Source organism: Erpetoichthys calabaricus, chromosome 4, assembly GCF_900747795.2.
Source record: "Erpetoichthys calabaricus chromosome 4, fErpCal1.3, whole genome shotgun sequence".
NCBI lineage: Eukaryota > Metazoa > Chordata > Cladistia > Polypteriformes > Polypteridae > Erpetoichthys > Erpetoichthys calabaricus.
In genome coordinates, this window is record NC_041397.2 from 228,431,850 (window position 1) to 228,444,597 (window position 12,748).

A 12,748-nucleotide genomic window follows, 5' to 3' on the forward strand; every position below is an offset into this window, starting at 1 on the left:
AGAAGGCTGGCGTCATTCAACATCTGCAATAAGATGCTGCAGATGTTCTACCAGATGGTTGTGGCGAGCGCCCTCTTCTACGCGGTGGTGTGCTGGGGAGGCAGCATAAAGAAGAGAGACGCCTCACGCCTGGACAAACTGGTGAGGAAGGCAGGCTCTATTGTAGGCATGGAGCTGGACAGTTTGACATCCGTGGCAGAGAGACAGGCCCTGAGCAGGCTCCTGACAATAATGGAGAATCCACCGCATCCACTGAACAGTATCATCTCCAGACAGAGGTGCAGCTTCAGCGACAAGAATGCTGTCACTGTCCTGCTCCACTGACAGACTGAGGAGATCGTTCCTCCCCCACACTATGCGACTCTTCAATTACACCCGGGGGGGGTAAACGTTAACATTATACAAAGTTATTGTCTGTCTGTATACCTACATTGTTATCACTCTTTAATTTAATATTGTCTTTATCAGTATGCTGCTGCTGGAGTATGTGAATTTCCCCTTGGGATTAATAAAGTATCTATCATCTATCTATGGAACCAAAGTAGGAAGTATTTTAAGATAAAGAAGCTTTTATCTGTGGCACCTCTGCATGAGAACCACATTTTTCCACCCTCTCAAACATATGCAGTTTTTAATGTCTGGAAAACACTTCAGATTAAATTACTTAGAGATCTGTACATAGACAACGTCTTTGCATCCTATGAACAATTACATTCCAAATTTAACTTTCCAGCAACACATTTCTTTCACTACCTTCAAATCAGAAACTTTGTTAAACAGAACCTGCCCAGTTTTCCTCACCTCCCACCCACCTCTATGTCAGAAATATATTGATCAGTCTTGAGGACTCAGACAGTATTTCTGCAATATATAAAACCATTTTACAGTCCATCCCTTTCAAACATCCAAGAGGATGGTGGGAAAAGGATCCCTCACTCAATATCTCAGAAAAGGAGTGGAAGGTAGCAATGCAGAGAATTCACTCGAGCTCCATATGCACAAAGCATACAATTATTCAACTCAAAATTATATATATCGAGCACATCTGTCTCTCTTAAAATTGTCCAAAATGTTTCCAGAGCAAGATCCAACCTGCAAACGTTGCAATTATGTTACAGCCTCACTAGGCCACATGTTCTGGACCTGCACCAAATGGACATCATTCTGGACCGAAATCTTTAAATGCCTATCAGACAGCCTTGGTGTCACAATCCCTCCTAACCCATTAACATCTGTGTTTGGTGTACTTCCAGATGGGCTTGAAGTGAAGAGGGACAAACAAACTGTAACTGCCTTTACTACACTATTGGCACGTAGACTTATTTTGCTTCACTGGAAGAATCCTAACTGTCCTCTTTTAAGTCAGTGGGTAACTGATGTTATATACTATTTGAAACTGGAAAAAATCAAATTTGCACTTAAAGGATCTGTGCAGAACTTTTTCAAAACCTGGCAGGATCTAATCAATAAAATTTTAGAATAAGCTTTTAAAGCACTGAGGAGGCAGATTCTCTCCCCCCCCCCCCCTTTTTTCCATTTATCTTTATTCACTTATTAATTTATCTATTTGCTTATCTTTACTAGCTTTAAGTTTTACTCTGCTAGCTTAGCTCTCTTTCTCAGGGGTGGAGGTTGATTTGTTTTCGATCCTATTTTTGTAAAACTTGATTTATTTGTATGGAATGTTGTGTGATTTCAATAAAATCAAAAAAATATTTTTTTTGCATTTTGCAAAATAAAAAAGCTCTATGCATTATATCACAGTGCACCAGTGGATGCTAATATAATACAGTGAACTTTGATCACTTACTTACCAATAATTGAAAGGCAGGTGGGAAAGTCAAGGTCACAGTAAGCACAAATGAAAAGGCAATTTTTTTGGATATTATGGTAATCAAAGACACTGCATGAGGGTTGATGTGGCAGAAACAGAGACAGGATTGAGAAAGGTAGTAAGAAAAACAAAGTGACAGTTTCTGGCAGAGATAATGTGTGTTGCACTGCCAGGCTAGAAGGAAATGTAGGTGTGCTATGCAACCTAAACAGCCATTAGGCAGAACCACCAGTTTAAGAGACTAAGAAATGTAATCTGAAAAGGAACAGGATAGTTTCAGCCAGTGAACCAGAAGTGATGGCACAACAATGTCTGATGCTCCTAATCTACAGGCTGATGCCTGGTAGTGATGACTGTCAAGGAGTACCTGTTGACATTAACAGCCACATAATCTGGTCAGCCTGAAGAGCTTAGACCTCCAAAATAAAAGGGTAATTGTCAGGAGCACTGCTGCAAATATATTAGTATGAGTGAAATTGGTTTGGATGCTGAACCTAATAACAAAGTCCCTTGGGATGTGGAAAATCATTTCAGTGTAAAAAAAAGTAAATGGAGATTGAACAGTACATTTAAGATACACTTAACTCTAAAAACAACATTAGATTTGCAACCAGACTTTTGAATTATGGGTGGTCTATCTCTTACTTTACTTGACTTAATTCTTTGTGGCATTAGGTGCAATTTTAGTGCTGTGGACAGGTGCAGGTGGACAAAGAATGAGTTGTCGGATTAAACAAATTGGACTTTTTAAAAGCTTTTCCCCAACTGCAGTAAACATTATTACCACATTTTAGGAAGTGTGTGCCAGCATGTCATTCACATTTCTCTCTGGAAGCTATACCCATATTGGTGTAAAAATGCATGCTGGTTGAGCCGACTAAAAACAGAATCACTGATTTTGAAACGATTGTTAATAAAAAAGAAATGGGAATGAAAAAGGGTCTTTAAAAGTCATTAAAATAACAAAATGAAAAATCTGGCATACAAGAGTTATTTTTAAATTATCATTGATGAGAAAGAAAACCAGCTTTAATTTGTCTGCTGCCAATAATATGTGTGGAAAGGTTAGTGTACAACATTCATTAATTATTATTAAAGGACATGTGAAGTTGATAATCATGACAGACATAAAACTGACAAGTGGCCTAAAATATAACAGGAAAAAATATGTGAATCAGGATATTAAAACATATTGCACAGACACTAACAAAGGCTGTATTGAGTTTCCACAATATTTTACTGGTGCTTAGAGGTATGTAATCCAGAGGTGCCCCACAAAAAGGAGCCAGACAAAAATAAAATAAATCTGGTTCGTACAGAAGGTGTTTGAAGCTGTAAAAGTTGGAAAAAATAGTAAAGAAAGAAAAGCCCCACGTGGCACTCTACTTTGGAGATTTTAATCACAAGGCCCCAGCTGTGTGCCATACACAGTATTTAGAGTCTATAGTTCTTGGCTTGAAGTTGCAGTTAATACATTGCTTTAATGTGCCTCTGTTGTGGTACTAAGGGAATTCATTGCTCATGTAGAGAATGTCTGAGGTATCATGAGGAGCATGGTGAAACAGAAAGGCCTGGCTGATCTGAAACCTTGTTAATTCACAGTATATTTCTGTGCTAGTCACACATTTACAAGTTTACCTAATACCTTATTAATACTAATAAGAAAATAAACTTTTTTACTGTTTGTGAGACTTGGTTTGATGTTAGTCCAACCCAGGTTTTAGTTGAAACTACCCCACCAAACTTTTGGAATCTGTCCATGTAGGCAAAAAAAGGTGAGGGGGTTAGCTAATATTGTCACAAACCATTTAAGCTGAAAAAAAATCAATCTGGCTAATTACAATGTTTTTGAATACCTGACTGCTACTGTTAAAGCTAACTCGCCAGTATTATTAGTAGTAATTTATCATCAACCAAAATATGAGGGGCAGTTAAAAAGTTCCTTTAATTGTGATATAGCTGGAGAGTAAGATTAGATTATACACACATTGTTGTGGAGGAGGGCCCAGTTACAATAAGTCTGGATTGGTTTCTGCGTGTAGTATGTTTTAATTAATGTTTGAGTTAGACGTGAGCATAGTCAGTCGGCGTAATGTCACAGTTCAAACAACGTGCTAACATCAAGTTCATGTGCAATTTGCAAATCAGCTTCAGCTGGCAGAGTTAAAGATGCTAAGATTTGCATTGGGTGTTAAGAGAATGAATAGGATTAGGAACGAGTACATTAGATGGTCAGCTCAGGTTGGACAGTATGTAGACAAAGTCAACGAGGTGAAATTGCGTTGGTATGGACATGTGCAGAGGAGAGATGCTGGGTATATTGGGAAAAGGTGGTTAAAGATAGAGCTGCCAGGCAAGAAGGCAGCTGAGAGAAGGTTTATGAATGTGGTGAGAGATGACAGGCAGGTGATGGGTATAACAGAGCAAGATGCAGAGGCCAGGAAGATATGGAAAAAGATGATCCACTGTGGCAACCCCTAACAGGAGCAGCCAAAAGAAGAAGAATTATATGCACATTTGGGACACTTATGGCTACATCTTGGCAAATTGGTCCCTAAAAAGTAAACATTAAGTAAAAAGTAAACAGGCTCTAGGCTGTCTGACAGATTGCCTAAACAGTATTATGCAGTGGCAATAATAAAAAGAAAGAAGAAGAAGTAGAAACAACAAAAAAAAAAAATTTGAAAAACTAAAAAAAATTGGGTGTTATTTTAAATTCAGAATTTAATTTTAAATCTCATATTGATTATGTCACCAGACCTGTATTATTTCATTTAAAAAATATAGCATGCATTCAGTCCTTTATGACCTTAGAGGATAAAAAAACTGACACATGCCTTTGTACTTTAACTGTTCAGATTACTGCAATGCACTCCTAATAGGTCAGACAAAAAATAATTTCAATCGATTATAACTGGTTCTGAATGCAGCTGCAAGAATGGAAACTAAGAAGCAGCAATCTAACCACATTGCACCAGTATTAGCGTTTCTACCCTGGTTGCCTGTATGTTTCAGAATCAATTTTAAAAATACTGATAATTGTTTAAAAAGCTTTGAATAATCTTGCATCTTCATATATCTTGGAATGTGGACCCCCCATACATTTCCATTCGGAACCTTAGATCTTCAAATTTTGCTCTGCTTGCTATCCTTAGAGTAAAACATAAAAGAAATGGCGAGACTGCATTTGGATTTTATGCTCCAAAAATGTGGAATGATCTAACTAGAGAGTTACATCAGGTCAGCAGAGCACAGCTGTTTAAATCATGTCTTAAAACTTACTTTTTAAAATCTGGCTTTTGTTTAATTTGTGACTAATTAAATCATTTGTTTTTTGTTTTCTCTTCTTAGTATTCGGTGGTGGCCCTGTTCTACCAGCTTTCTGCATGAAATTCCTTGAGAATAGTGGGAGGAAGAACAACCTGAGGTCCTTTCTCTGATGACATCTGCACTGGGTGACTCTCTTTTATGCTTTTTTTGTATCATAGATATATGATAGCATGTTCAGCGGTGTCTGGACATGCTTTTGGTCGCAAAGCCCCACAGTTGTTTTCTCCACTGGAGTGTTTTATCATCTCCCCTCTGAACATCTGACTCTTAGTATAATTACTTTATGTGATTTTTTTTTATTTGTTTCTACCATTAGTAAAGCCCCCTTAATTATACCTTGTATTAGAATATTCTATATGTGTTATTACCAAAGTTAATAATCAACATTGTAGTCATAAAATCTGTTCTGATGTTGTATGTTCAAGCAATAAAATGAATAATAACCAGGATAATCAAAAGTAAGAATGTCAGGAAGACAAACTATTAAACATAAAACAAGCAGTAAGGGTGTCTTAGGAAAACCTTACAGATGATACAGGGCTCCAGAAGAGACTGACTGAAGAAACACTGGAGGAAATCTATTTCTAAGATTGCAGACAGCTGTGAAATTTTTGCAGTTCTCAAATAAGAAAATTACAAACTGTGAGGTTTAATGTTATATTATCACAGGCAGTCTGCAGTTTCACTGCCTATCAGTGGCCAGTGTTGTAAATTAGCCATACTTCTGAAGCTAGACAAAGCAACAAGAGAAATGACATGGTTTGTGTTTAATATAAAAGTGGAACCCAGTAGTTCAATTCAGTCAAAAATAACATTGTAAAGTTCATGTGCTGTCAGAGAGATGTTTTTATATCATCTGAAGTATGATATGGATGATATTATGTAGTTTAATTTATCCTGTGAGCTTACAGTGCTGCAGCAGATAAGAAAATTCTGAGGACACAAAAAATTTGCCAGTTAAACTAGGTTTCACTTATTCAGTTAATTTTACAATTACTCCTTCTTGTTTCTGTCAATGTATGTGGATACGTCAAGAGAAGGCAATTTGGATTTTCATTTGTCACAAGTGTTCAGTGGCATCAAACTGTTATATCAAAAATTTTGGACTTATAAACACTGACATGTTTTATGCTTTTATGACTTGGACTGTAAGCTACAGAAGACATAATTTTAATTTTCAATTAACAGAGCTGGTTGATCTAGGCAACATTGGTTACCAGGGATGCTGTTTAATAAAGTTAAGGGGTACATGTTCTGGACACCGAGGTACAGCGTTTTGATAACTCAAGCTGTAAGTGCTTTGTAGCTTTCGCCACCGAGGGCCGCTGCTTTTATAACTGCAGCAACACATGCTCTAGACCATTTCAAAAACACTTCCACGTTCTGATAACCCAAGGGGCGTGTGCTTCCCTAAGGATCCATATGGGCTTCGTGTGGCACTGCATATTAATATTTATCAATAAGGTGAACCAGTAACAAACATAAAAAGGTAAAGATATCTGATATTCTAGTAGTATATTTAATGTTTAAGCAAAAAAACAATTTAACTCCAGGCTAAAAAGTACATTAATACAACTTCCTCAAAAATAACAAGAAAATACATATTTGTAAAAAAAAAAAAAAATCACATTTTTCACACCTGCTACTTGAATTCCTCATTTTTAAGATTTTTTCATTCGTCCTGTACTTCAGGCAGCTATTTGCATTATAAAGCGCACTCAACCATGAGACATTTCAATATGTTTTTACAAGCCAATGCTTACAGGAGAAACTCAATATATTTCATTCAATCATTGAAGGAGCATATTTATGAAGAATATGCTCTATACATTTTTCCAAAATAAAAGAACACAGATTTGTTTGAAAAAGTAGACAAAGAAATGCTTAGCATTAATTTATTCAAATGGATATGTGAAGCATATTTTCCACATGAATATGCAGTACAGTTATATTTCAATTAATAGCTGAAGGTGATACTGTCATTGACTAGAATAAATAGTTTGCAAACTTGCATTAGCGAAATAAAGTGAAAAGCAACAAATAAAATTTTCTTTTTGTATTCTTTTAAATAGCACTGTATAAATGCTACACAAACTAAAATGAAGCTCCATACTGGTCCTCACTTCCATTGTAATAATGCTTTTCATTTTATTTTTTAATTAAAGTATGTTGCTACTCTGACTTTTTCAGTTGGATGAAAGTACATTTTAAACTTCAAGAACTTTTGAGGTGAATATTTAAAAGCATACACAAAACTAGGCTACATTAGCTTCAAAGTTTAAAATACAGTAGTTACATAACATTAATATATAATTTTGCATATTAAAGACACTTACTTAAAAGATAAATCAATGTTAATTTCTGGCAAATTCTCATTTAGTGCCTCCAAACCCATTTGATACTGATGCTCTAAGGCTTTATATAGCTGGTGGTTCCAATGTTGCTTCCATGCTTTCATGTCACTAGGACGAAAACCCTGTAAAAAATATATTCTGTTAAGATGCATACCATTTATAATTTTAAACTTAACCTAATTTAATAAAAGACTGAAATCAGTGTTTTTTGCTTTATAAAAACTGCACAATATTATTTGTCTGTATATTTCTCCTAGAGGTATATACATATTTCATATTGTACTGGCAGAAAGAATCACCTAAAACTAAAACTCTCTGCAGGCTACAAATACCTAAAAGAAATTAAATAATAATATTAATAATAATAATTCTTTATATTTACATAACTCTTTTCTCACTACTCAAAGCACTTTACATAGTGAGGTGGGAGTCACTTCAAACCAACACTAACGTGCAACATCCATTTGGATGATGCAACAGCAGCAATTGTGAGCATAGTACACTCATCACACATTAGCTATTAGGTGGTAAAGTGGTGAGAGAGCGAGCCACACAGAGACAGGGAATGATTAGGGGCCAGAATGACTAGGCCATTGTGATCAACGGAGTTAAGATATCGGGACACACCATATTCTTTACAAAGGATGCCCAGGGACCTGTTATGATCACAGACAATCAGGACCTCAATTTTATGTCTCATCCAAAGGGTGGCACCATTTCTACAGCACAGTGTCCCCGTCTCTGTGTCGGGCATTGGAATCCACATTCAGCTCACAGGGTAAGCGCTGGATGCTGACCTCATCAACACCTCCTTCAGCAGCAACCCAAGTTTTCCTGGTTGGTCTCACATCCAAGTACTGGCCAGGCCTAAACATGCGTAGCTTCAGGTAGGTGACCTCTTCTGAAGTGCATATGGTATGGTTTCTAAACATCTAGGTATACAAGCAGTTGATGACCATAGTGTTATATAAGAAAAGAATATTCTGGCTAATATTATGTCAATGAAATAAAAAAACAGGAAAATGTCTACCAAATAACCTCTGTGGATACAGAAAGACCTAGGGAGAAAAATTAAAAGACAGCTCTGCAAGAAAAATGACAGCAGTATTAACAGTGAAACTTATCAGCTAAGGAGGATATTCACATTACTCTGAACATTCCAGAAACAGAAAAGGAGAACAGTATCAGAATAAGAGCATCTTTGCTTGCATATCAAATCATAATGATTGTAAGACACTTATAGTGCTACTACAGCTAATCAATAATGCCTCACAAGCTTCCCAGCTGTGCCCCTAACTGAATGAGCACAGGGGGCACAGGAGCTGAATCCTTGAACTTTGTGAAGCCAGGCAGACAGCCTGATGAGCTGCATTACACCTTGGCATGAATGTGACAGTACAACAAGTTTTGTGATGACATTTGCAGAAAAGGTCTAAATGGCATAGAATGGGTAATCAACTCCAGTCCTGGAGGTCTTTAGTGGTTTCAGGTTTTTGCTTTAACCAAATTTTTAATTAGAACCCATTTATTTACTAAGCAGTATGCTTTTTTTGGGCTCAGTTTTAGTTAACTCTTTTTTTAATTGTCTATTTTAGTTTTTTACAGTTGCATTTAAGCTTTAATTGTTGCCTGTTTTTTTAACCAGCCCTCAGTTGATAATGAAGTGCAAATGACAAAGCAGCCACCAGTTCTCCAGCTAATGTGTTTCCATTTAAACCTGTGCATCATAAAGTATATGTGTTTATGCACTCTTTGAAATAAATGAGAGAGAAGGGAAGGACCAAAAGGTAAAAATCTGTTCCAATCCACAAAACATATGCATAATGTTCTCAGAAAAAAAATCTACAATGTTATAATTTGTCTTGGAAGAGTGAAAACATTAACAAGCCATATAATTAAACACCTAGTTTCATCATCTGCTAGGCCTGAGTTCTATTTCCGAAAACCTGCAAGCAATGCGGACCTCCAGGACCAAACTTGAATACTCCTGGTATAGAAAAACACCTTTACAGGAGGTTCAGCAGATTATACGTCAGACAGACACAATGGCTACACCAAAGCTTTCTAAAAATTACCACATAAATCCTATCTTTATGAAATACCTACATGACCTTAGCATGTTTTCTTCTCATAATATGAGAATGTCATCTACAGCCTGAACCACTTCAACTGCAAATTATAGGTTCCTTTATTGATGCACTTATGCAATATTCATGATAAGACATGCCATGCAGTACTATTTGACTCTTATATGAATCAATGCCACAGCACACAGCTGCCTGCACTGCAAACCACTGGATTTAACTGAATTTTATGGGTGTGGCACCTTTTGTGGGCAATAGTTTTCATACAAATTTAATATCTACCTCTGGAAGCAATTATTTGTAGTTTGTGAAATATGGTCACAAAAATGTTGTTTTGTTAGAATGTTATTTAGGTGTTTACAGCATTGAACTGAAATTCAGAACAGAAATGCATACAAGACAGCTATGAGTCATAGAAAACTCTCAAAAGCCTAAACTTCTTTACACATAGATACTATCAATTCATTTTTTTCTGCATGAAAGTGACCTGTACATAGTTGTCAAATTAAAAAAAAACACAATGATTGACCTTGTACAGTGGGGGAAATAAGTATTTTATCCCCTGCTAAATTTGTATGTTTGTTCACTTACAAAGAATGAACAGTCTCTAATTTTTATGGTAGTTTCATTTTAATGGAGAGAGACAGAATATCAACCAAAAATCCAGAAAAAACACATTACATAAAAGTTATAAATTGATTTGCATGTCATTGAGTGAAATAAGTATTTGATCCCCTACAACCTAGCCAGAATTCTGGCTCCCACAATGGGGACACAGCCAATCAATCAATCAAATACAGATACTCCTGACCTTAACTCGTTATGTGTATAAAGCACACCTGTAATATTGTAATACTAGCCAACCTGCGGCGTACCATACGCTGCATAATCAGGCCGCTTTTTTAATGATTTTTAAGCAAAGAGAGAAAATTAACATTTGTAAAATCAGTAATGTAATAAATCACCAAGAAAAGTAACATTTCATGTGCCCACCCCCAACTCGTCACCTGAGTCGTTTTCCTCTTTGCACAGTTCACATGCACCTGTGAGTCACGTAGACTTTTCATTGTTGTTTGCGGTTTTGGCTGCTTTTATATATTTAATCCACCAAGCCACCCGACTATGGTAGTACCGAGTGGGGGGGGGTTTGGGGGGGGTGTACAAAGGGCAGGGACGTAATCAGTGCGAGCGTATGACCCGCTAGCCATGTTTTTGAAAGTTTGGCCCTGTGCCTTATTAATTGTCATCGCAAAGGCAAATCTAACAGGAAATTGTCTTTGACTAAAAGTAAAAGGCAAATTATCCGCGACAAACAAACTGTTTTACACGCTGCATACCAACCCGCGGCGTAGTATACGCCGCATAATCACACCGCTTTTTAAATGTTTTTTAAGCAGAGGGGAAAAAAATGAACATTTCCAAAATCCGTAACGCTGCTTTCAGTAAGTACAATGCACACGCGTTTAATTTGTCGGCCACTTTTTGCCAGCCGTCTTTTCTGGTTTGGGCTGCTTTTACAGTGTTACCGCTTGTGCATATTAAATCTTGAAATCCTTCGAGTAACTAATTAACTAACTAACACCCACCCACCCAGCTTGTGTGAAAAAAATGCGCCCTTTATTTCATCATTTTGTTGCAGCCTATCAAAGACTTGCTGATCATGTTTTCTAGACTCAATATACATTGGCTTTTCACTCAGCGCGAGGGCGCGCATTCATCTCGGATTATTACATCCAGCTAGTCTGCTAGACTAATCTGCTACACGGCTGCATTTGAAAAACCGACTTATCCCGGATGAGTTTCACCGGCATTAATGATTAGGAATCTGGTTGGAACAAAACCCTGCATCCACAGGGGTTCACCAGGACCGAGTTTGGGAAACACTGCTGAACACAGACAAAACCGACTCAGGTGAGGAGTGGGGGCGGGCAAAGTAGTTGCAGCTATTGATTATTCAGTGTTGTTTGCCTGGGTGTCTGATCTGCGTTGACTGACATGGCTATTTTCTGTGTATCCCATGGTTGTCTTCCGGCAGTGTGAATGCCTCGAGAGACAGGGCGTCCTTGTGTGGTGAGTTGTTGCAGTTTGTGACCACCTCGCCGACGTTATCCCAATGTTGGCAAACAAAGCCAACAGCCATGTTGCGAAGTTTGAGAGCAACAGTTTTGTCAATGACATTTTTCCAAAAAAACCCGACTGATAGAAACAAACAGTTACCTGATGCAGGAATTTCTAGAACATTGAAAGAAGTGTTGTTTCCATGAAATACATTTGAAGCCGTAGCCATGGAGGGCAAAAGAACAGTCAACGTGGCTCACAGCTGGATTTGGACAGCAGCACAGACCAAAGCGAGTATGTGTTTGATGAGCTGTTCGAGTTGGCCGAGGGGTAGAGTTTCTGGGCGGGGCTTCGTTGTTCGTTTCCCATGGTTTTCGATGGTGGACGTGGTCGGGTGTCGTAACCGAAACGAATAATGAAAAGTCAACGTGGCTCAGAGGTGCATGTGGACTCCTAGCACAGACGAAAGGGACTAACTGGGTGATCGGTGAGTTTTTGCGTCTGGGCACATGTACAGGCAGTGTGAATGCCTAGAGAGCGAGGGTAGACGCGGGCCAGGGAAAACGGAGTGTTGGTGGGCGGGGAAACGTCTTCCGTGTTCCTGCAGGACCATCTAAGAAGACACATGTTTGTCGCGGATGCAGTGGACGCCGCTCGGGGAATAAGGAGTGTTGGTGGGTGGGGAAACGTTTTCCATGTTCCTGCAGGACCATCTAAGAAGACGCATGTTTGTCGCGGATGCGAATTGCTGTATGTAGCGTGTAAAACAGTTTGCTATGGTGCACACGGCCGTGCGTCATAACCGAAAAGTCAACGTGGCTCAGAGCTGCATGTGTACTGTAGGACAGACAAACATAAATGCCAGCGTTTTTTCCAAGTCGTCACGTCTGAGCTGGTGGGTGTGGCTCTGCAAGTTGTCGTCGTATCCAATGGTCTTAGAGTTGGTAGGGGGTGGCTCCTTCCTGCGTGCGCCATGGGCGTCTTACTTGTCGGCGGCTTAGTGAATCCACGCCCCTTCCGGCGTGCTTTCCATGGATGGCTACTTGTCGGCGGCTTGGTGAATGATATATATAGACTGAATCAATTTC

The 12,748-nt window shown here is 38.3% G+C and overlaps 1 protein-coding gene across 3 annotated transcripts in view; it reads right to left on the reverse strand.

Annotated features, from left to right (window-relative positions):
- LOC114651221 (cytoplasmic dynein 2 heavy chain 1) overlaps positions 1 to 12,748 on the reverse strand; it is a 462,099-nt gene that overhangs the window by 392,008 nt on the left and 57,343 nt on the right. For all 3 annotated transcript variants that reach the window (XM_051926883.1, XM_051926882.1, XM_051926881.1), the window contains exon 17: positions 7,501 to 7,640. In XM_051926883.1, the coding sequence (XP_051782843.1) occupies positions 7,501 to 7,640 (140 nt within the window). The remainder of the gene's footprint in view (positions 1 to 7,500; positions 7,641 to 12,748) is intronic.